Below are 22953 nucleotides of genomic sequence, written 5' to 3'. Positions count from 1 at the left end.
TTTGCTGAACGAAATACAGTGGAGTGATCTTACTTTAAAACCTCTCTGTTGCCCAGAGAAGCTGTGGCTGCCCCGTCCCTGGAAGTGTCCAAGGCCGGGTTGGACGGGGCTTGGAGCAACTTGGGATAGTGGAAGGTGTCCCTGCCCATGGCAGGGGTTGGAACTGGATGATCTTTAAGGTCCATTCCAACCCAAACCACTCCATGGCTCTGTGATGCTCATTTTTCCTTGTGTCCCACCTGTCTCCTTACACCTTTCACAGTACCTGATACGGCAGAAGCCACCAGTGGGGTTATTCTGGTGTGTTCTGTGGAGATCTGACATTGTCAGAGGTCGTTATAAGGAGTTTTGTTTAGGAGACAATCCAGCTCCTTACACAAGTAGTGTTCCAACTGGTAGTTTTTTCCTGAATGTCAGTGAAAAGGCCAAGAGTAGATAAAATCACAGGTGAGAATGTGTATGTGTGTGTCTGTAAGAACTTCGTGCACCTTTTAATGCTGGAAATTGTTTTGTATTGAAAGATGAGAAAGAGCTGTGAGTGTCGAACCCCTGCTAGGAAGAACTGCAAAGAAATCTCCACCAAAGCAGATTAGAAAAGCAAACAGGTGAATTAGAGGCAGTCTGACCCTCGAGACTCTCTAATTCTGGTTTAGTTCTGACACAGTGGGGACTGTCAGGGTGGGCTCCTCGATGGTCCTTGGCTTTGCTGGGTCTGCTCTGGCTCAAACAAGAAAAGGGTGTTCTCATGCACAAGGCAGCTGAGGAAGAGTTGATGTTGGATCTCCAGAATTACCTGTGTTGTGCCAACTCAGAACTGTTGTTAAAATACGGGGGAGAGGGGTTCTTCCACCCCATCATTTTAATAGACATTTCTGTAGCTGATTTTTCAACTACAACTAATAATAAGAAAAACTACAGTTGAGCCAAAAATGACAAATGTTACTTATTTAAAATAATACTTGCATATTTTTAATTATTAAATGGAACTAGATAAATTGGAAGCATGTAAATATCTGATTCTAAATCTTTGCATAATTATTTCCAAGAGGTAATTTTGCTATGAGCTATTAAAACTCCAAGAAATGTATTACTCACTTTTGAGATGGTGTGTACCCCAGCTGTGTCATACATCTCTTGGCTTGTTTCCTTTTTGCTGTAGATGTACATACATATATATATTTGTGTGCTGTGCAGCTGTACGGTCACTGCCATGTTAAATTGATTGCTTTCAAATAAGTATATCTGTGTATTTTACATATGTGTGTGTATGTATCCCCAGACAAGCAGTTTAACACCGCAGTGGTTGTACAGCCACAGAGTTTAGGGCTTTGTACAATATGTAATTTTAAGAATGTCAATGTGGTTCTTAGCGGATTTTATAAACACTTTTCTGAATCTGTTATCAGCACTTCCCATCCTATGAGAAACTGCACATTTTTCAGTGATTTTTCCACTGGTTACATTTTTGTCTGCCATTTGTTCTGGATTGATGTAATCTTGATACTACTAAAATTTCAAGGGCTGTTGACGCATTTCACATAGCCTGGGATTGCCTGTTCTCCAAATATATGGATCATGCATCAACAGTACTAAGTAGCCTTACTGTTTTGCCTAAAAGCCTAGCTAATTTATTTAATAATCTCTCTTTAAAGAGAGGTCTCTGGAAGGGATGGCATATTTTAGGATGCTCCTTCTCTTTCAAGGGGAACTCGGAATTGACTAGCAGTACTTGTTGATAAGTGATATTATTGTAGCCAAAGGATGCATGGGTGGTTTAATAGGAAGTTTTTGCTTCAAGTTTCTTGATGAAATGTAGTGTTCTACAGAGCTGTGTGAAGAGTGTAGTTTTTTATTCTGAAATGCACTTGTACACTTTATTTGAAAGGTCTGAATGGATCATAAATACATTTAAGAAATAAATGATACGTCACATGTTTTCACGGCTTGTCTCGGATGACTTTTATGTAACTGTGCTGCTGAAGGTGTGTTCCCTGGCAGTGGGTGGGGCTTTTTCTCTTGTCTTGATTGCTCTAAGTAGTCTTGTAGTAAGTGCAGGAGCAGGAGAGCCTTCCAGCGTGGTTTGTGTTTATGCTTTACCCATACATGCTGCAGGGCACTGTAGGCAAACTCCTCGCTTTAATTTTCCTGTGGGAAACTTGAGCCCTAAAAGGAAACAAACAGGACGAAAGGGCTGGATATCACATGGGATTCGCTTTTATTTTTAGAATTGCACTATATTGCCAAATTTGGCCTGAAACTATGCTGTATCAATGCACTATTGTATCCAATTGCAGTGTCTAACCAGTCCAAATTTGTCTAAATTATTCAGGTTTTTTACACAAATACTCTTTATCTGTGAGTGTCCTTGGTAAGTGCTGACTCCAGGTAACACATTCTGCAGGCAGCATTCCTTATGGGAAGTTAACAAGTACATTACTCTGAAAGCGTGCTTTGTGTCACTTCCTTAAGGTCTCAGTAACAGGTGTAATTCCTCTTACCAAAACCTTCTCCAGTGGTTTGGGCAAAGACAAATGCAGGAAGTGTACTCTGTGTAAAAATGAATATAAATATTGCTTAATAAAAGTAATTATGGGAATGCCATCAGCCTGCAAAATAGACCTGGTGGCACAGGATCCTGCTAACACTCAAAATAGCTGTCGAAAGACCATTTAATGTTTTTGAATGTACTTAAAACGTACAGATCTGCTCAAAATAACTTATCCCCATTGTGTAATATTACCCTTGCTGCTGCCATGAAAGCTGCAGTGAATTTTGGCTCTCTCTGCTTGTTGGATCTGCTGGAATCTGTCCCTGGTGCACTCCAGGGTGGCTTGTCCATGCCTTGCAGCAACACACCACGTGCTGATCCCACCCTGGGCAAAGCAAGGAAAATTCCACTGACGGATTGAGACTCCAGACCCTTCCCACAGTAATCTCTGACCGTGTGGCAGAATTCTTGCAGTCAGTGGGACCTTCCTAAGGAATAATTGGAATGTGGAAATGGATCCATTGTGGCAAGAGTGAGAGTCAGGCACAGTTTGGGTTGGTGGTGGGTGTGTCAGATAACTCACCCAGTGAGGAAAATTCCAGTTTGGAATCATTCTGCAGGTTGGGGCAGGAGGAACCCAAAGTTTGGTCCCCTCACCATTTCTCCATTTCTGTGGTGGTTCTGAAGCCAGCCTGTGTCCAGGTCAGGGTTTGTGTTATACCCCCAGGGGATTTTCTCCAGGAGCCTGGTTCGACAGAAGCTGATCTTTGGGTGATGAGCCGTTTCCAGCAGGCAGCTTCCTCTGTTCTCTGGAGGTTTCTTATTTCATTTTTTTTCGTCACAGATCTTGTCCTTTAGCAATTCTTTGCTGCTGCTTCTTCTTCATCCTTTTGGGTTTATATAGGGGATTAGGAGGAATAAACCTGAGCTGCTGAAAACTGCAAGTAGATCAGCCCCAGCAGGAGGGAACTCCAGCTCTTCCATACCTTTAATTGTGCCTTAAGCTACAGAAAAAGCTTCTAAAGTAACACAGTCTCAGTCTGAATATGTTGATCAAGGCTGTAACTGCATGACATGGTTTGCAGATCCCAGGATGCTCCCTGGAAGATCATGAAAATACATGGAAAATGTCTTTTAAATGTGTCAGGTTTAGGAGGTGGGAGCCAATATGCTTTTATATGCAGCCTGACAGAATAAATGGGCTTTTCCCAGCTGGACTGCCTCCTAGTTTCCATAATTACTCACGTAGTTTCTGTTTAAATCAGCTGGAGAGGAAGGCTTCAATATAACTTGCCTAATATTTTAAAGTGCATGAAAGAGGGGGAGGAAGGGCATATTGTGAGTCTGAGCATCTACATTTTCCTGCTTTCCTTCAGAGCAGTAAACTGTTATGAGAATTTTAATCTTCACTACACTTGCCTCAGTTCTCATGGCTGGTTTCCACTCTGTTTTCTTTATTACTTTCTTTTTCTTCCTGTCATTCTTAGCTTTCTATTTTTCAATCCCAGTTTGTGAAGGGTGTGGGTTCAGAAGGGTTTCCTTCAGTTTCCAGTCCCCTGAAAGCATGAGAAATTGCCCATTGAGCCAATTCTCACAGCAAGGTATAAAAATAGGAGTAAAGAAAAGGTTACACAATGCTTGGATTGCAGCAGTTTGTACTAATGGGGAGATTTCAAAGCCATGGTTTGAAAAACATTTTTTAAACCTTATCATTTCCGTTGATTTTTCTCTCCCCAAGCTGTGTTTCAGCTGCAGGAACTCACATTAGATTGCTTGAGGAATTGTACTGAGACACTGAAGTCAAGTGCTGACCAAGTCACGCAAAGCCAGGGAGGCCACTAATTAGTTCTTTTTAGCCATAATGAGTGATTTGTTTGAGAATCCTCTCTTAAGAGTTTCCAAGCAGATGCTTTGGTCTCTGCTGTTAAATAAGTGGCTTAAAAGGCAAGTGGATTTGAGATTATTTTGCCATTGCAGCAGAACACAGGTGACTCTCAGGAAACCCACTTGTGTGGTACCAGAGATGCTGCTGGCAGTGGCCAGGACCTGTGCTCTTGGGGGTACTTCACTGGAATTCAGTCTTGCAAACTTGAAAGAAACTAAAAGTTATCATTAAGTTTGTATTCACATGTTTAAAGTTCTCAGAATTGTTTCTGAGCTTTGTCTTTCCCTGCTTGCTAAACCAGCCGAAGTTGACAGCCAGCCATTCACATAATTGACTTAAAAGGTGTACATTTATATGAAATTTACTGAGCATTGGATTTTGTTTGTTTCTTATTTCCTTATAATGAGACAGACCTCTTTAGCATGTTAATTATTATCATTTGGAGTGCTGAACAGTACTTTTGTTATAATTTCCAAAACAATCTGGTTTTGATTCTAATAGCAGCATAATGCTTTCCTAATGAAATGTCTGTGTTAAGCCCCAGAGAGGAGCATTAACCTTGGATTAAAATCAGAAGAGAAAATGAAGCATGCTGTGGTCATTTTGTTGTTGTTTGCAAAATCATTTTGTGAAGAAAAAGAGCTACAAGCTGTATTGAATGTTCTTTACACTGATTACATCATGAACTTTTTTTATTATCTTTTACTTCTAACCTTTTTCCATTTGCCTAACAGAAACATGGATTATTTGGATAGATTAAACCCCTTTTTCTTACTGTTCAGCTTTCCAAATGTCCAAGGCATCTGAAACTGATGGCGTCAGAGTGATGTAGAGAACAAAGTTGCATCTTCCTCATGCTGAAATCCCAGCTCATACAGGACCAGTCCTTGCATTCCCTCATGTTTTCCTGTATGACACTCTCTAGGGCTCACACTCATCTACTTTCTCTAGTTGAGTTCTGAGGAGGGGATGACGAGTGGTTCCTCAAGCTGAACCTCAGGGACAGCATTTTGGACAGCTGCTGCTTACGGCTGACTGTGACTGCTGCAGTTGTGGGATAACAGGAATGTGCCTGGGCAGTGCTGGCATTCAGGAGTCTCTGGGGGATGGCTGCATCTGCCCTGCCCTGGCCTGGAACGTGTGTGCTTGTGTGTACTCCTTCTGCCACTCCGTGAGCCCCCCAGATGTGCTGAGGTACCCGAAACTATCCCAGCTGTGGTCTGCAGCTGCCAGCTCTGCTGGGGTACACTGGGTTTTGTTAAATTTAGAACAGTGCAGAGAACCCAGTGCTAATCTCCCAAGTCTCAGTCCTAGCATGTTGTAGTTTATATTCTTTTGATGTGTTTTAATTTGCATATTATTTTCTTTTTCTAATAGGAGTCTCCACAAGACAGTGCCATCACCCGAGACATCAATCGAACGTTCCCTGCTCATGATTATTTCAAAGATACTGGGGGAGATGGCCAGGACTCCCTGTACAAAATATGCAAGGTATTTTTTAAATTCTTCTGGGCTGGTTTTGGTAACTTGTATTCAACATCAGCAGCAGTGTCACTGTTGGCTGAGAAGAAGGGGGATGTGTTACCATTATCTGTCACAGAGACAGCCACTGGCACCAGGCTCAGGCTGGTCTCCATTGTAGCTGTTGGGCTGGTTCTGGTTATTCACACAGGAGACCTAAAGCCTTTCTGGATTCCTCTGCACTGAAGTGTTTGGTGCAAAGACTTCACATCATTCCTGACCTGTCAGCCCGGATGAAGCAGGACAGATTATGTAACTGGAGATGACTGTGTACCTCCATCAAGGTTATAAAGCCATAGGCATGCACTGAAGCTGATTATTAAAAGGAAGAAATCAGCAAAAATGGGCAGCTCGGTGTATTCAGGTGTCTCAGCTGGAATGGTTTAAGCTTCTGGCACTTTCTTTTGAACTCCTAGTATTTCTTCCTCTTCCTAATGTCCCTGTGGCACCTGTTTAGAGATAAAAGCACTCAGATAAGTGGTTTAATAGGCTGCAGCAACCTTGGTGCATCACTGTAACCAGCCACTGTATGCCTCTGTATGTCCCAGTTTGGTTCTCATACAGGTTTTCCCTTTGTTTGAATGGCAGTGGCTGCACTCCATCCATGACAATTGTATGGAGCTGTGTTCAATGCAGTGTTCTGTTTCATTTGTGTTTGTAGCTGGAGACCGGTACAAGTAAAGTCTTGATTCTTCTTCTAGGCCTACTCTGTGTATGATGAAGAGATTGGCTACTGCCAAGGCCAGTCCTTTCTTGCTGCTGTGCTGCTGTTACATGTAAGTGGTGGGTTTACCCTCAGTTGTTTTAGGTTTAAGAATAAGTATTGCTGCACATGTCTAGAGCAGCATGTCTTCTGAGCTAATAGGGCCACAGGGCACACATCCACTTATATGTTGGTCAGTAATAAAGTGATTTTAGACAGGGAAGAGTACACTGTTTAAAACTTACTGTGGTGTTTGTAAGGACTCAGCGTTCATGCCCCTGTGTTCCTGTTCTAGGACCCCTTCCATTCAGGCTTGTACTCACGAGCAGTAGTAGGCATGGAATTTGTGTATAAGACAACACTGTAAATGTTTTTGTTACAGGGTTTCAAGGTCAGATTTAAGCTTTTTTAAAGATGTTTCTATTGGAATCAGTCAGGAATACAGATGGTGTTTGCCATGTCCTGTGTACACAGAAGAGTATTTAGGACATTGAAGGGATGTCAGTTCATTAGGTCTCAGTGCAGACTGTGCTGCCTGTGGGCTGTTGTCTTGTAGGTCCTTGTGCTTCTTGGTTTGAGAGGTTAGGGAAGGATACAATAATACCTTCATATTTTTAAAAGAAACTGTATTATGCTTTTTTAAACTTAATTGCTGTTGATATAAGTGATCTCATCGGTGTAATATCCTTTAATTGCTGGTGTGTTCAGAAGCTAGAGAGAGATTTATGGTTGTCAGGAGCAAAAGTCTTAGATTCACTGATGCTTGGGAAATACAAGAGCATTAGAAATCTGTATTTATGTATTTATAGACTGTTCCATTTTAAAGTAACGTCTGCTTTTTGTCAGTGTTTCTGTTGCAAGGGTAGTTGGAACTGCAGAGTACGTGAACCCAGTAGTTCTTTGAGGTTTCTTTTCCCCAGCTGCTTTCAGCGATGTTGCTGCCACAGAGGGCTGAGCATGAAGAGTTCTCTGCAGTCTTTGGTGGAAAAGGAAGTCTGGCCTTCAGGGGAGGATTTTCCATACTGTTGTAAAGTCAGGGGAGTATACAGAAGAGATTGTAAACTCCATTCTTGTGAAACAAAAGCCAAGTGATTAATGATAACAACTTTTTAGTTCTTTGTAACTGTAATCTGAAGTATTTCCTAGATGAGCAGTTAATTCTTTATTTCCTCACTGAATCAGATGGAGAAGGGCAACACTTCCTGCTACAAAACCAAATGCTTTTACTGAAACAGATGTGCTTTCTTTCAGCTTTTCATTGTCATGTGTCCCTTGCCTTAGAGAGATTCACTCTCAAGACTGAGCCATGTGTTATTCCAGAGTTCTCTCTTTAACAATACTTGTGGCTTCTGGGAATAATGTATGCATTTTAAAAAAACTAAATTTCAAATAAGTTTCTTTTTATTTGATTCTCTTTGAAGTCAGCCTTTGGAGTGTGGCTGCTAGGGAAAATAAATAATAAAAACAAATCTTGCAGAAAAGGAAATTAAGTTTCTGCGAGTCCTTCACTACTAGTTTGGAATGTTTCAGCAAAGTTTTCTGTTTTAATAAACTCCATCTGCAGATTAATAATAGAATACTTGAGATGGATGTTCTGTCCTTTATAGGAACCAGCAATTGACCTAAAGTCAGACTTCTCAACAGAAATATAAAAACTGAATTTTAAGGGCAGGGAAAAATGTCAAAACACTGATGAGCTTTGAGTGTTTCTTCAGTTTTTGGCAGGAAAGGGATACTGAAATTTCCTAAACCAGTGCTGAGTTGTGAGATGTGGAACTTCTGTTAGCAGTTACTGGTTTCTCTTACTCATGTAATCTAATAAATAAACATCAAATGTAATAATGTCATTGAAAAAGGTAAATAGATTGTTAAGAATAAGGGAAAGATCCTGTTTAACATCCTCTAGTAATGCTTCTTCTGCCTTATTTACATAGGTGACAAAGGGTTAGGCTGGCCAAAATCTGTAAGATTCAGGTTCTGATGAGTTTTGGAATAAAGACATTGGAGAAACTGCTTTGGTCTTGATGTCTGGAAGATGTATTTTTAGTTGAATGATTGAGAGGTGGCTTATTCCACTGAAATGCCATTTGCAACACTAAGCCTCATTTTGTGTGTTAGTACTCTTGTTTACATTTAAACTGGGTTAAAAAGTAGTGGCAATTCAGCCTTTCAGTCAGAGGGAGAAGGGAGGTACAGGCAGATTGAGCTGATGTGAAAGGTTTTAATGCTCGGTGCTGAATCCACTTTCCTGTCTCACAGATGCCTGAGGAGCAAGCTTTCAGTGTTCTGGTCAAAATCATGTTTGATTATGGACTCAGGGAACTTTTCAAACAAAACTTTGAAGATTTGCACTGCAAGTTCTATCAGCTGGAGCGCCTCATGCAGGTGGGGGGCTCACACGAGGAGGGTGAACGGACCCGAGCCTGCAGTTCAGCTCTGGCTGTTTCTCGTGGGGGAATGGTGTTTGTAACCTGTGAGTAAGGGTGGAGAGCGAGCACCATCCCAGGGGTTCTAGCAGAGGTCTCGGGAGCAGTGTGGTGCTGCTGGCAGGGCCTGGGAAGGCAGATGTGCCTGACAGCTGCAGTGGCTCTGCTGTGGCTCTGGTGTCAGCACAGCCACTGCCAGGTCCTACTGAGGCAAACTCCAGGTCCTGCTGGGCATCCACCCCGGGACAAGCCTTTGGCATCCTTGGGAGGCCCCCAGGCCCGTTCCTGTCAGGCCTGGTGGATGCAGGACGTGCACCGATGGTCACTCTACCCAACTTCCTTCTGTAATTTGGGGGTTCAGCTACAGTTCCAAAATAGCCCAAATTGACTCTCAGTGCTTCTGTGTGTTTTACTCTTAGGAATACATTCCTGATCTGTATAACCACTTTCTGGACATCAGCCTTGAAGCACACATGTATGCTTCCCAGTGGTTCCTGACCCTGTTCACTGCAAAATTCCCTCTCTACATGGTCTTCCATATTATTGACTTACTCCTATGTGAGGTATGTGTTCTAACTGGAGACTCACGCAGCTTCCAGCTTTTGACAGTTTGTCACTATCTTGGTTCATGTCCTTGTTACTATCTGTTCTCTCAGAGCAAAGCGTGTGATATTTTTATGTAGAAGTGTTACATTTCTGCAATGACAAAGATTCTCAGCATTTTAAAGAAACAAATTAGGAATCAATAGCTATAGAAAAGATTATAATCTCCTATTTCCTATGGCACTGGTGAATCTATGTGAGAAGACTCCATAAAGTGGGATGAGAGCTGATTGACAAATATGTGGGTTCCTCTGTTCTTAAGTCACATTATACACAACGATAACCTTTTTTTTCCCTATAATATTATTGCATGGAGGCCATGGTGTATAAAATGGCCCAGATAACTTTCATGGTGGTAATCAACAATCTTGGAGCTCTTTGTCCTGGAAAAGTTGAGGTCTCTCTATATTTCACAGCTTATATTTAGAGAGCAAAATTCTTTATGTTGAGACGTTGTCTGTAATCATGTTTAGAACACTGTATGTGGTGCTACGTGGGTAAGCAGTGTAATTACAGTCAGCACTTATTACCATCAGTGAACAAATCCCATTTTGTACTGAAGCATCCTTGAGTTATTTAATGATTTGCTGGGTAACTTTATGCATCCATTCTTCTTGGATCTGCACTTGTTCCTATGAAGTGGCCAATTTCCTGCCTTTCCTTGACTGAAGGGTTTCAGCATTCACAAACCTCCTGGTCAATGTTTTTGCCCTTTCCCTGTGTCTGCTGCTTGCTTTGTCTGTGTGCCAGTGGAATAGAAGGCAGCAGATGGCATGGAGAAAATCAGTTCTGTTTGTTTAGAAACACATTTTCAATTCATAAATAGTAAATGTGCTCACAGGGAAGTTTTAAGGGGTTTTTCATCATTTTAAAGTAATAGTGGAAGAATAAGTTGGTGGGAAGAAGAAAGGCAGGATCTTGAAATAAGATGAGCAATGTGTCATGATTATGAGTGGGACCCCTGAAGAAGGTGTGAGCTACTCCTGACTGCAGAACTGTTTGTATTTAATTGGACAATATAAATAGAACACTTCTAAGGAGTAGAGGCAAAATAGATGTCGTGGGACTCTGTCCTAAAGTGAGTCACTTTCTTTTCATTACATGAATTATCCCAGTTTGTGAAGACCAGAATTTAATATAATGGTGTATATATTCCTGCATTTGAATCAGTGTTTTTAGAAGTTGCTGTATGAAAATTAAATTATCTTGAGCTGACCAACTACTCATTAAGAAATAAAATAAAGTGCACAGCATAATTTCAGAGTTTCAGACTGCTAAGGAGGCAGTAAAACTGGTGTTGATTGTTTTGCTCTCTACAATGACTCTCCAGTAAAGATATTTTGCCAGTTGTTTGCAAAGTCTTTCTTTGTGCTTTTGATTTATATTTGTTATTTTTTTCACAGAAACTAGACAAACAACAAAACTCACCAAACAAATTCATGTCCCAGCTTGTAAATACTGAGAAATTAATTTATTTTGTCATTATATTTTCTTTCCAGGGAATAAGTGTTATCTTCAATGTTGCACTGGGATTGTTAAAAGTGAGTATACACCGTTACACTGTGGTTTAAGCATCTTCATGCACCGTGTGAAAATTAACATGCCTTTTACAAAAATACGTTGGTTTTCTTGAGATGCTAACAACTGCCTGTGGTACCTGTGCTGTAATGTGGCATGTCCTGTGCAGCACAGTGCTTTTTTTGGGGGGTGGAACAGAAGGTTGCAGAAACAGAAACACTCTTTGCAGAAGGTTAAGAAGCAGTGATGTTACTGGAGCTTTCCAAAGCTGTTGTTGCTTTATTGTCTCTGGGATTTCAATAACTGTACAAAATTGGCTTTTTCTGGTGTTTCTTTCCTTGTCTCCAGACTACCAAGGATGATTTGTTGCTGACTGACTTTGAAGGGGCTTTAAAGTTCTTCCGTGTGCAGCTGCCCAAGCGGTACCGCTCTGAGGAGAACGCCAAGAAGCTGATGGAGCTGGCCTGCAACATGAAGGTGAGCTGGGATGGGCTGCTGCAGGCTCAGCCTGGGAGCAGCTCCTGGCTCCAGCTGCAGGCTCAGCCTGGGAAAAGCTCCTGGCTCCAGCTGCAGCCGGCAACCCCTTATCCAAGGGCAAGTGCAGGTTAATTGGCTATGATCATGGAGATTAATTCTGAGTCAAATGCACTGACATTTTTCAAAGTGTCCTTAAATTCCTTTGAGGAATCCTTTGTAGTGTCAGTGTGGAAGTACACAACTTCCCTGGTGTGTTAACATTCCAGACGTTTTGTGATCCAGGTGTAGTAGCAGTGTGGATACCAGTATTCTGCACAGAGTTCAAGCATATCTTGTGTGCAACTAGTGTAGAAATTACAGAATTATCAAGGATAAAGCTGTTTTATCTCTCTAATCATTTAGCTGGAGCCACAGATTAAATGTTCCACATGCACCTGGTTCACATCATCCTAACTGAGTGCATTTGCCTTTTATGTTTCCAAATAACAACTTATTCCTCTTCCCACTCTGCCAAAATTCCCTGTGTTCCCAGTGCTGTGTGGAGTGCCACAAGCAGTCTCTGAGTGGACATGGCAAGGCTGCCCCTGGCTTCCTGGAGTGCTGGATGTTTTGGGGGCATTAAAGGAGAGGTTGTGGAGGAAGCGCTGCTGGGCTCGGAACAGAACACTTCTGTATCACCTCCTTGGATGGGAGTGCTGCACATAATTGCGTCCCTTGACCTAAAATATAAGTCCTTCGCTGTCAGTAGAAATCTCCAGCTCTGTATTTGGAAGTGTTTCTTTGAGCAGAAAAGGGTCTGATGTCAAAATAAATAATTTATAGGAAGGGAGAAGTAGCCTGGGTAAGGCATTGTGATTAGAACAGCATTCTGCTGGAAAGGAGGTCAGGAAGTCATCAGCTGGAGACAACACCAGATTGTTAAAGTCACTCCTCAGTGTTCCCATCAAGTCATAGAATCACAGAATGGTTTGAGTTGGAAGGGACCTTAAAGCCCATCTTGTTTCACCCCCTGCCAGGGTGGAAGGACAGGGACACCTTCCACTATCCCAGGTTGCTCCAAGCGCCATCCAGCCTGGGATGGGGATGGGGAGTTCACAACCTCTCTCAGAAACACATGTTAGCTGAGCTGCTGCTGCCTCCTGTGCCCCTGAAAAAAGGTGGTGGGACATCAGTGCTCATTTCTGCAAACCCAGAATCCCTGCTGACTTCCCCAGGCCTCCCATGCCCAGAATTTGTGACAATGACAAATCTGCTCAAGATCACCTAAAAAAGGCAAAATTGGCTTAATGCACTTGAAAAATGGAAGATAAAAATGCAGTGGTGTGCCTGCCTTCCTTTCTTCTGGCATGGTGGATGCCTCACTTGTCAAGATCTAACTTTACGTAGCAGGAGGTTTGGGGTGTGAAACCCCAAAATTTGGGCAGTGTTTGAGCAGGGGCAGAGCAGTGAAATAATCTCCTCAAGTTACCGACTCCATTGTCAGTGAAGGGTTAATTCTCTGAGTGGATGTCTGGGGTGCAAGAATAACTCCTGCAGTTGTGGTGTGGTTGGACTGACTCCAGGTAAATGGTTGGCATCTCCAAAGAAATGTTCCCCCGAGAGCAGGGAGGTGTTTCTGATCAGCTCTCACTAGAGGGAGCTTGGCCACCGCTTTCTGCAGCTCCTTCCAAGGAAGGCTGTTAACGATAAAACCAGACTTCAGGGAAACCAAACATGTTTTCCATTCTGCCTGTCATTTATGCATGTAAAATTCAACCTGTTTCTCAGAAAAGAGTTTTTAAAGAGGAAGTCTTAGCTACAGCTTTTACATTTATTTGGTTTACTGAGATAATAATAAATGTTTAGGTGCAACTTTTAATGCTAGAGATTTCATTTAGGTGCATAATGTCTTGCATGTGAAATGCTCACAGTGATCTTGGCGTGGTCTGTGTTGCTAAACCATTGTGACCTGTGACACAGGTGACACCAGGAAAATGCTGGTCAGGATCTATTACAGCTTCCCTCGCGTTCCCTGTCCCTGCAGGACTTGAACACGGGGCACAAAATACTGAATTCAACATCACCTTTCTGTCCCTTCTCACAGAAGGGGAACCTGGGGGCCTGTGAGAGTGGCTTTGCTGGTGCTGTGTGTGTCAGAGCCAAGGACAGAGCACTTGTGCCTCTGAGGTGCTGCTGCTTGCCCAGACACCTTGGCAGCTCAGGGATGGGGCTGTTTTCTGCTGAGCTTGAGTGACACTGGCAGAAATGTCAGCTGAGCCTGCACTTGCCCTTTCAACATTTACAGTCTCATGTAAAGTAAACCAAATACTTCTGTGTGATGATAAATGTTACAGCTGAAAAAGCAGCTGTAGAAGGCTCAGCATCAGGCCAGTCCAAAAATGAACCACGTCTCGCAGGGTTCTGTTCTGCTGAAGCTCTGCAGTGTGTGGAGCACCAGGGAGCTGTGCAGCACCAAGGGGGAGCTCGGGCAGGATGCTCTGGGTGGCTTTTGAAACCTTCCCTGTATTCCACAAAAGGATAAAAGGAAAAGGCTGCTGTCGTTATATTGAGTGGAACCGAGTTTTTGACCATCCCTGAGGGTTTGACACTCAGAACTGGCTGAAGCCATGAGCTGTGCTTTGTAGAAGGCAGGAGTTGCCTGAAGCTTGTTCCATAATCCTGTGTGTGTTGTGTTCTTCTATCAATGTTCTGGGCAGGAACTAATGGGCTGCTTTAATTTAGATTAGCCAGAAGAAGCTGAAGAAATATGAAAAAGAGTATCATACCATGAGAGAGCAGCAAGCTCAACAGGAGGACCCTATAGAAAGATTTGAGGTAAGGCTTTACCTTCTCCAGTCTGATTTAACAAACAGGAAGTTGCTACTTGAACTCTTTTTTTTGAGCTGGTTTTGTTTTCTGACCAATTTGGATGCAACAGGGGCATCAGCTCAATGAACGTGAAGGGAATGCCTCTGTATTGGCAACGTTAATCAGGATGGGGTTGTTGTGAGCCCAGCTGTGCAAGAAAATGAATAGGATGAATTTTATTTGGGCTTATAGAACTGTTTCAGTAGAGCCTGTTTAACGTGCTGATTGCACCACAAGCCATGAACAGAAAGGAAATGCCTGACTGATTCTAACTCTGCCTTCCATGATGATAATCCCACCTTTACTCCTCTTCCTAATTTCAAATGATGTATATTGCCCTAAGCATATAATTTTATATATAGTTTATTTATCAAATAAATGTAATACAGGGATAAATTACACATGTAAAGTTATGTATGCATATACATACCACAATAACACACACAGAGAGACATATATACAACAAATTCATGTATTTTAATCAGTTTTATGTAAACCTTCTTTAGTATCCATCTATGTGCTAGGAGTTGTAACAGGAAGGAGAAAATAGAGTATTTTTCCCAGAATTCTCCTCTCTTACCTGTTTGCAGCATGTAAATTCAATTTTGAGCCTAGAAAAGCAGTACTTGTAGGAAACTCCTGGCAAGGTATCAATGGCAGAATGATACCCTACTATTGCAGGCTTCACAAACGTTTCTGTAGCTCAACAACTAATGGCTGAGCAGAGTTATTCATACTTGGTGTCTTCTCAAGGCTAATCCTGTATTTATTTTACCTTTACACTACGGCTGGCTAGTTCTGTTCCAGGGAATTTCATGGAGGTAGAACTGTCTGTGCATACTGGAGATGCACGGTGGGCATTTGTGTGTGAGCACAGGAAGCTCTGTGTGTCAGAGGCAATCCCTGGGCAGCCTTTCCCTGACGGCCACTTTGTGTCCCCGCAGCGCGAGAACCGGCGCCTGCAGGAAGCCAACATGAGACTGGAGCAGGAGAACGACGACCTCGCCCACGAGCTGGTCACCAGCAAGATTGCACTGAGGAAGGACTTGGACAATGTAAGACATGTCCTCATGCTGTGTAGGGCAGACAAGGGATAATTCCTTGTTCCTCCTCTCACTGGAGAGGAGATACATGGAGTACTTCTTTTGTGTGGGACAGGATTCCTTCCTCCACATCCTTATTGCACATGGACAAGTATAGGCCTGTGGCAGAGGTCCATGGGAAAAACAGGAGTGCTGACTGAAATACTCATTACCCTGAAAAGCATTCAGAATAACTGCAGGGAAAGGAGAGCCTGTACTTGAGTAGTTACTTTCTCTTCTCTAAAGAAGTCTAGCAGGAGCTGTGTCAAGTCTTTGAACCATCACAGAGATCATGACATGGATGCTGGACTGTGTTTTCCTGGGATTTTTATGAATACAATTTCATAGCAGACAGGCTTTGCAAAGTGCCTGATAAACTTGAAAGTCTGTCTGGCTCTGCATGGATCAGGTTCTCAGGTACCTCAGGCAACTCTGAAAATGTTGCTGTGGTTTCCATTTGGCTTGTTGGAATGTGCCCGTATGAACTCATCCTGGGATGTTTCCAGATCAGTAGAGCTCTCAGGAGGAAACTTCAGGTTTGCTTTGTGTTACAGGAATTTTTTTTCAGCTTGCTGTCCCACTCCCTTCTTTACATATTCAGTTGTGGGAGATCTTACTAGGATATGCTTTTTCTTTTTTTCCAGGACATGCAGAGACAGAAAGGTACTGGCATTTCTAGCACAGGGGAGGCTAGAACACATTTAGTCTGTCTGCTTGGGGAGATGAGGGGAAGAGTTCAAGTGCTCATGTTTTGCCATTCTTGTTCTGTACCAAGATAAGTGCATTTCTGAAATCTCAAAGGAAAATGACTTCTGAAAGTTGTACAGTGCAGGAGCTGACAGGCTTTAAAATGTTTCACTGGATGTGCCTCAGACAATTTAAGGTTTCCCACGGTCTCCTGGAAACTTGCTGTTGGAAAACTATTCATAGTAAATGTTGATGCCAGTGGGTGAATGTTGCTCTTAATGAGGTTTGGTTTATGACTTTTGGGTTTATTACCTCTCCTGTTCTTAGGTGTTAAAATGTGAATCATAGAAGTATGTTCCAGAAGCAGGTTTTCACCACACATTGGTATGTTCACCTCCTCTTACCTGGGCTTTTTCCCTTCATTAGTGAAGCTTCCAGAAGCTCCACACTGATGATAGCCCAGCAGTGGCACTCAGGGGGTGCACTCCAGCAAAAATTGTCCTGAAGAAGCTTTTTCTATCAGTTTTTAACTGTTGTTTGTGACTGCTTGAGCCTGCATGAGACACGGTGATACTTTTACATTGTTTTTTTAAATGGAGAGCTGGGAGAGGAACAAAATTAAGCAAAATTGATATGCTTCATTTGATATATAATAGTCTTGTATTCAAGGGTGGTAAATGATGTTGGCAGCACTTGGGTTATCCCCTGGAGGAGATAGGTAGGTTTGATCCTACTTTAGGACACGATAAATTCTTCTAATTGGATCCTGAAATGATAAGTTTCATTCTGCCAGCCTGAGGTCTTGAAAGGAAAGTACCAAAGGACACTGTTTAACACACCTTTTCTGATATCTACATGGCATGTCTGAAATCTGCAACCTAAAAGATCAAAACAAAGCATTTGGAAATACAAGAATTTCCTTAATATCCTTTCACTAGACCAGAAAATAGGCTTCATTTTTCTACTGTTGTTGGACTCCTACATCCCAGCGTTCTTTAACTTTAAAACAGCTTAAACCCCATCTATAATGAAAAGATGTTCTGTTTGCCTTTGCCATCTTTTTGAAAGGATCAGCAGGACTTTAAGGGACTAAAATTCACTTTCTGATTTTCTTCCTTTGAAGGGAATTGGTACAGGTAGTTTCTGAAGATTTTATATATCAGTTGAGTTATTGATCTATTTTTATGAAGAATCCATACACCTATTGGGAAGTGCTGTGTTGTGTGTATGAGACAGGAAAAGACGTCTTAACTTGGCAGAGTTTTTAGTGGTTTATAAAGAGCTTGAAATTTTTCAACAATATATTTTTATACTTGAAAAACTGCAGTAAAAAGGGATTGTTGGCTTCTGGTGGGACATTTCTTTCCTTTAAGGACGAAGGAGAGAGTGGCCTGATTCTTATGTTTGCTTTGGCAGCTCAATTTTTTCATGTATTTTCTGGGATGGTATCACATCCATTGGGAAGTGTCATAGAGTTCGGGGGGCTTTTTAAACATTCTAGAGGCATTTTGCGTTAATTCTGTTTTCATTGCAAGGGTGAATGTTTGCAAATTAAACTTAGGTCTGAGCTGGTTATTGTCTTTTAGTGATCTTGCACACTTTGAGCTGTTCTGTGCTTTTGGTTGTCTTCAGAATGCATTGGTCACCTTCCAGACTGTATGAGAAAATGAAACTTATTTCTGCTATTGGATTTCTTTGGAGCAATCCCTGCTCCAGTTTTGCTAAAATTAATCACTGAATTCAAGGAGGCATTTTTGGAGGGCTGGAGTGTAGTGGTAATAGTGTGATTAATTTTGATGTGTTGCTGCTTTGCTATTGCAGACGGGAAGTTTTAGAGAAATAATTTTCAGAATAAAGTGGTATTTTTTTAATAACAATGAACCAAACCTTGTAAGACTGGAATAGCTGCACTCTTGGCTCCGTCCTGGTGGAGGCACAGCAGGGAAGCCTCTGCTCAGCCTGCACTCTGTGTTTCAGGCAGAGGAGAAGGCAGATGCCCTCAATAAGGAGCTGCTTATGACCAAACAGAAGCTGATTGATGCAGAAGAAGAAAAGAGGCGCCTGGAGGAAGAATCCGCTCAGGTTGGGGCACTTCTGTCATTCTCACTGTTCTGTACAGTACAGAAATGATAAAAATAAAAAGTGACAAGTGTGGGAAGGGCTTAATGTTCTAAGTCATGTTTGTCTCTCTTCTGTGGTGTAAAGGACGTCAGCAAAGCAGAATTCGGCACTTTCCTGCCAGGTGCTTCATAGGGTGGGGAATTTTTAACTTGAAATCACAAAGTCTCAGCCTGTGCCGGAGATGCTGCACAGAGAGGCAGTGCAGGACTTCAGCTGTCAGCACTTTTTGAATCCTTCCTTCCCTTGGCTAGCCCACTGTTCTGTCAGTGATGGCCAGCAAAGCCCCGCTTTTCCCTGCCTGCATGGAGCTGAGCTGGGCTCTGGGTCCCAGGGTCAAGCTGAGCAGTGAGGTTAAGGAGAAGGAGGAAATACCACCTGGGTATTTTTCAGACTATAACTAAATAAACCCTTTCTTTTCTTTTTTTTTTTTTTTTCCGGCAGCTGAAGGAAATGTGTCGCAGGGAACTAGATAAGGCAGAGTCAGAGATCAGAAAGAACAGCTCTATTATTGGTGACTACAAGCAGGTAAGTACAACTCCATGATGATGTTGTTTGCTATCAAAGTACAAGACTTTCAGGTATTTTAGGAGATTTCTGGAAACCAATGTCATCTGTGCCATGCATTTGAGGACACAACTTAGCTGTTCTAAATGGGAAGCCGGTGGCTGGTTTTGCATTTTCTTTGGCCGAGATCCTGAAGTAGTCAGTCCTGTTTGCCCCTGATGTGTGTATGTGTAGATCAGGAGTCACCACAGCCTCAGTCACAGCCAAACCTTGTTCAAATGGGCTCTGGGACATCAAAGGTTCACCTCATGCCAAAAAAGGTTCTCTCCTACCTTCCCTTTGTCAATCAAATGCACCTAAGAAATAAAAAAAAAGGATGCCTTTTTCCTTTCAAGGCTTTGATTTGGCACTCAAGCTCCTGATCACAAGGTATCAAGGGAGCAAATTCATGTGTCTCTTTAGTAGGCCCATAACAGGTCTCAGGGAATTAATTACTACTCTGTCTTGCCTGTTCTTTTCTCCCAAAGGCAACAAAAGGGCCATGCTATTCCTAACCTTTACTGGCTCCTTTAGCAAGGCCAAACTCTGCTAATAACTTATGTTGGAACTGCACCTTTTCCTGTGGGGATAGAAGAATATGTAGAGAATGGGAAAAGGTACAATGAGACAGCTTAATGCAGCATCCCCATTTTTCTAGCTTTCTAAGAGTCCGTAGACTATCCATGTTAATATTGCAACAGCATTTATTTGTGCTTTAGCATTCATTTGGGAAGGAATTTACATTTATGAATGGTCTGGTAACATAATTTTGCTTGTCAGATTTGTTCCCAGCTGAGTGAGCGACTGGAAAAGCAACAAACAGCAAATAAAGCTGAAATTGAGAAAATACGGGTAAGAGAACAGATAGATCCACAGTCTACAATGTTTCAATCTCTAAGCAAAATCATAGCAGCAAACACACAATTTATTTCCTTACTAAAATGGTGGCTGAGAGTCCCTGTAGATAAAAGAGAAGATTATAAGGGGGAGACCTGGGAGAAAAGGTGAGTAACTGTGGGCCCTCTCATGCTATAATGGTTACATGCTAATCTCGATGCTGGGGTTTCTTTGAGGGGTCTTTTTTTTCTGGAAGAGATTCTCTGACTGTCTTTTACCTTAAAGTAACAGGGGGGAGGGATAGAGCCCATTATTGTAGCAAAACAACACAGGGGTGTTTCCAAAGCCGTGAGTCTGGGGATGGCAAGAGTTCCTGCTTGGCTGTGCCTCCCCAAAGGTTCCCATTAGTGGTTCCTCTGGTGTTGGGCTGCTCTTCCAGAGCAGAGGCAGGACAGGCTTTGATCATAGCCCCAGCACTTCGCTCACAGCCAGGTGTTTACTTTAGCAAAAGGTGGATGACTGCGAGCACTGCCGTGAGTTCTTCAATAAGGAAGGCCGTGTGAAGGTTGCCAGCACTGCTAAGGATGGTTCAGACGAGGACACGGATGAGGAGAAGGAAACACTGAAAAATCAGCTGAGGGAAATGGAGCTTGAGCTGGCCCAGACCAAGCTGCAGCTTGTGGAGGCGGAATGTAAAATACAGGTAATGCTCTGGAGGTTTGTTTTGTAGTCTGTGCAGCGTGTCTGCATTCCTAGAAAAATGTGTGTGTGAGTTGTAGAGGGATTGGAACAGATCCTGTTGGTTGAAACTATAACCTGCTATTTCCTGCATGGGTTATTTAACCAAACACTGCGTCTGAAACTTGCTGTATGCAGACGATTTAATTGAAATTGCATGAACTGTATTTAGCAGCCACTACAGCTTCCAGACATCTGCCTGTCTGCAGTGCAGTGCTGGCTGCCTGATCTCCTGCAACTGCTTGGAAGGAGCCCAAGAGTACTGAATCATGCATGTCTTTATCTCACAATCAGTACTAAATGAAGAAGTAACATTGACAAATGTTTCTTAAAACATGATTGCAAAGCACTCCAGGTACTTGAGGTATTTCTGTAAAATATGACAACACTGTGCTTTTAGCCTAAAACTGATATGTCAGTGCTGCTCGTTCACAGAAGGGTAAAAATTAGTTTGTAGAAAGTCCACTTCCTGTGGGAATAGCTCCTCCTCAGATGGGAGAGAATGAAAGAGTTTGGATATACTGAAGAAAGTGGAATGTTTCACTAAGGGCAATGACACAAGTCTTATTTTGCTTTTCAAAGCTTTTTTTTTTTTTTTCTTTGTCAGCTTGTTGTACTGCTTTTAATTTATGTAAGATTTGTTTAACTTACAAAGTGGCCAAGAGTTTGTAGATGTTCTGAAGCCTTCTGGGTTTAACTCCTACAACCTTGTGTTGTGAATACATAACAAAATAATGAAATTACTCTTCTGTTTGCAGGATTTGGAGCACCATTTGGGTCTGGCCCTGAATGAAGTACAAGCTGCAAAGAAAACGTGGTTCAACAGAACAATAAGCTCTATAAAAACAGTGACTGGAGTCCAAGGAAAAGAGACTTGTTGAAAAGCAGTTCTGTCAAACACACCTTCTTAACACAACACCTTTTGTTGCCTTCCTTGGCCAGATGTTTAATTCTGTGATGTGAGAGGACCAGAATGTAAATATAATAGAAACACAGCATGTCAGGATTTCAATAGGTCAGTGATAAAGAGGATGGAAACACAAGAGAGGTTTTATTGCTAGACATGGGATGTTCATACTACTGATATTTAACAGGTGATGTAGCTAGATTGAAGCTCTTCAGAGAAACACTCCATTCTGCGTCTGGCTGGAGGCTTTTCACAGACTAGGTACGAGAACTTACCAAACCCTAATTGTTAAGTTTACATATGATAGGTTTTTTTACAGTTATAACCTTTTTTAATATTTTATTTGAAAGGAAAAGTGTCACTAACAAAGTAAAAAAAAAAAAAAAAGAAAAAGAAAAAATGCAACAAAAAAAATACAACTTTATCAAGAACTACATCAGTGCCAGAAAGCAGTCCCCAGAGGTAGGAAATGGAGAGTAGGAGGTGACATGTTTTGCTTTATGAATGGGGATGATTTCAGCATTCCTGTCGAGCAACCCCACTTTGTTCTAGTAGATGCAGCATCCATCTCTGTGTTTGGCATTTCTTTCTGTTACTAATCAATTCTATGCAACTCTGGGCTTTTTTGGCATGGACTGCCAAACAAATTCGCCACCGGAGGCTGGGAGACTTGTCAAAGTGCTAGACAAGAATAATCGGAATCGTTGGCAAATTTCTGTTTCACTTGTGTCATATTGTTTGATCCACATATCAACAGCATTCAAATCCCAAATCAGCACCAGGACTGCTGATAAGTACGAGTTATGTGGATGGTCTGACATTCAATGGAGTCTGTCTGGGTTTTGTCAGGTTTCTGTTTTGTTTTTGTTTGTTTGTTTTTACCCGGCTGTAGCAGGCCTTCTGCGGAGCTCAGACAGAGCTCCCAGGTTTTAGTTTTGCACATAAGTATGAATGGGACAAAGAAACAATAAACGGAGATATATATGAGGCAAAAATCACAGCGCGAGTGTAGCTGCGAGCATCTCTAGCTGTCTAACTCGCTTCCCTGGTAGCGTTCTGAGGTGGTGTAGGTCATTTTTCACGCTCAATGCAGTTGCACTAATAGGTGCTAAAAGTGCTTGGAGTTCTCATTCCTTGGATTGTATTGAGTTCTCACCAGAAAGCTGTAGAATGGAGTTTTGCACCTTGTAATTTTTTTAATTTATAATGGTTTGTGTTATGCTGAAGTATCTATTGCATCAGTGGATAAATTTTGTGTGCAGTGTGAGTATAAGCTGGTAACAATAAGAGGCACTGGTTTGTATATAAAGATATTTGGTTTATTTTGTATTTCTACCTTTTTCTTGTTTACTGTACTAATGCTAGCTAATGTACTCTGTAACTACCGGATAGAACATGCTATGTCCAAGCTTTTTTCCTTAACTGCATACATTATCTCTATTGTTTAATACCAAAAAAAAAAAAAAATACTGTAACTCCATCAATATTAGATGCGTGGACATTGTGGTAGCATAGTTGCAGTGTGTATACTTTATGAATTGAAATATAAACTAGTAAAATTGTATAACTA

The 22953-nt window shown here is 42.0% G+C and overlaps 1 protein-coding gene across 1 annotated transcript in view; it reads left to right on the top strand.

Moving 5' to 3' along the window:
• Positions 1 to 22953, top strand: part of RABGAP1 (RAB GTPase activating protein 1) — a 62862-nt gene extending 39909 nt beyond the window's left edge. The window contains exons 14-26 of the mRNA XM_039561631.1: positions 5751 to 5864; positions 6596 to 6670; positions 8857 to 8982; positions 9443 to 9586; positions 11126 to 11167; positions 11493 to 11621; positions 14343 to 14435; positions 15413 to 15523; positions 18215 to 18319; positions 18800 to 18883; positions 19682 to 19753; positions 20244 to 20441; positions 21235 to 22953. Of these exons, the coding sequence (XP_039417565.1) occupies positions 5751 to 5864; positions 6596 to 6670; positions 8857 to 8982; positions 9443 to 9586; positions 11126 to 11167; positions 11493 to 11621; positions 14343 to 14435; positions 15413 to 15523; positions 18215 to 18319; positions 18800 to 18883; positions 19682 to 19753; positions 20244 to 20441; positions 21235 to 21357 (1416 nt within the window). The 3' untranslated portion in view covers positions 21358 to 22953. The remainder of the gene's footprint in view (positions 1 to 5750; positions 5865 to 6595; positions 6671 to 8856; positions 8983 to 9442; positions 9587 to 11125; positions 11168 to 11492; positions 11622 to 14342; positions 14436 to 15412; positions 15524 to 18214; positions 18320 to 18799; positions 18884 to 19681; positions 19754 to 20243; positions 20442 to 21234) is intronic.

This window comes from Corvus cornix, chromosome 17 (genome assembly GCF_000738735.6).
Source record: "Corvus cornix cornix isolate S_Up_H32 chromosome 17, ASM73873v5, whole genome shotgun sequence".
NCBI lineage: Eukaryota > Metazoa > Chordata > Aves > Passeriformes > Corvidae > Corvus > Corvus cornix.
The sequence above is the reverse complement of the archived record's forward strand: the minus strand, read 5'-3'. Positions and strand labels throughout refer to the sequence as shown.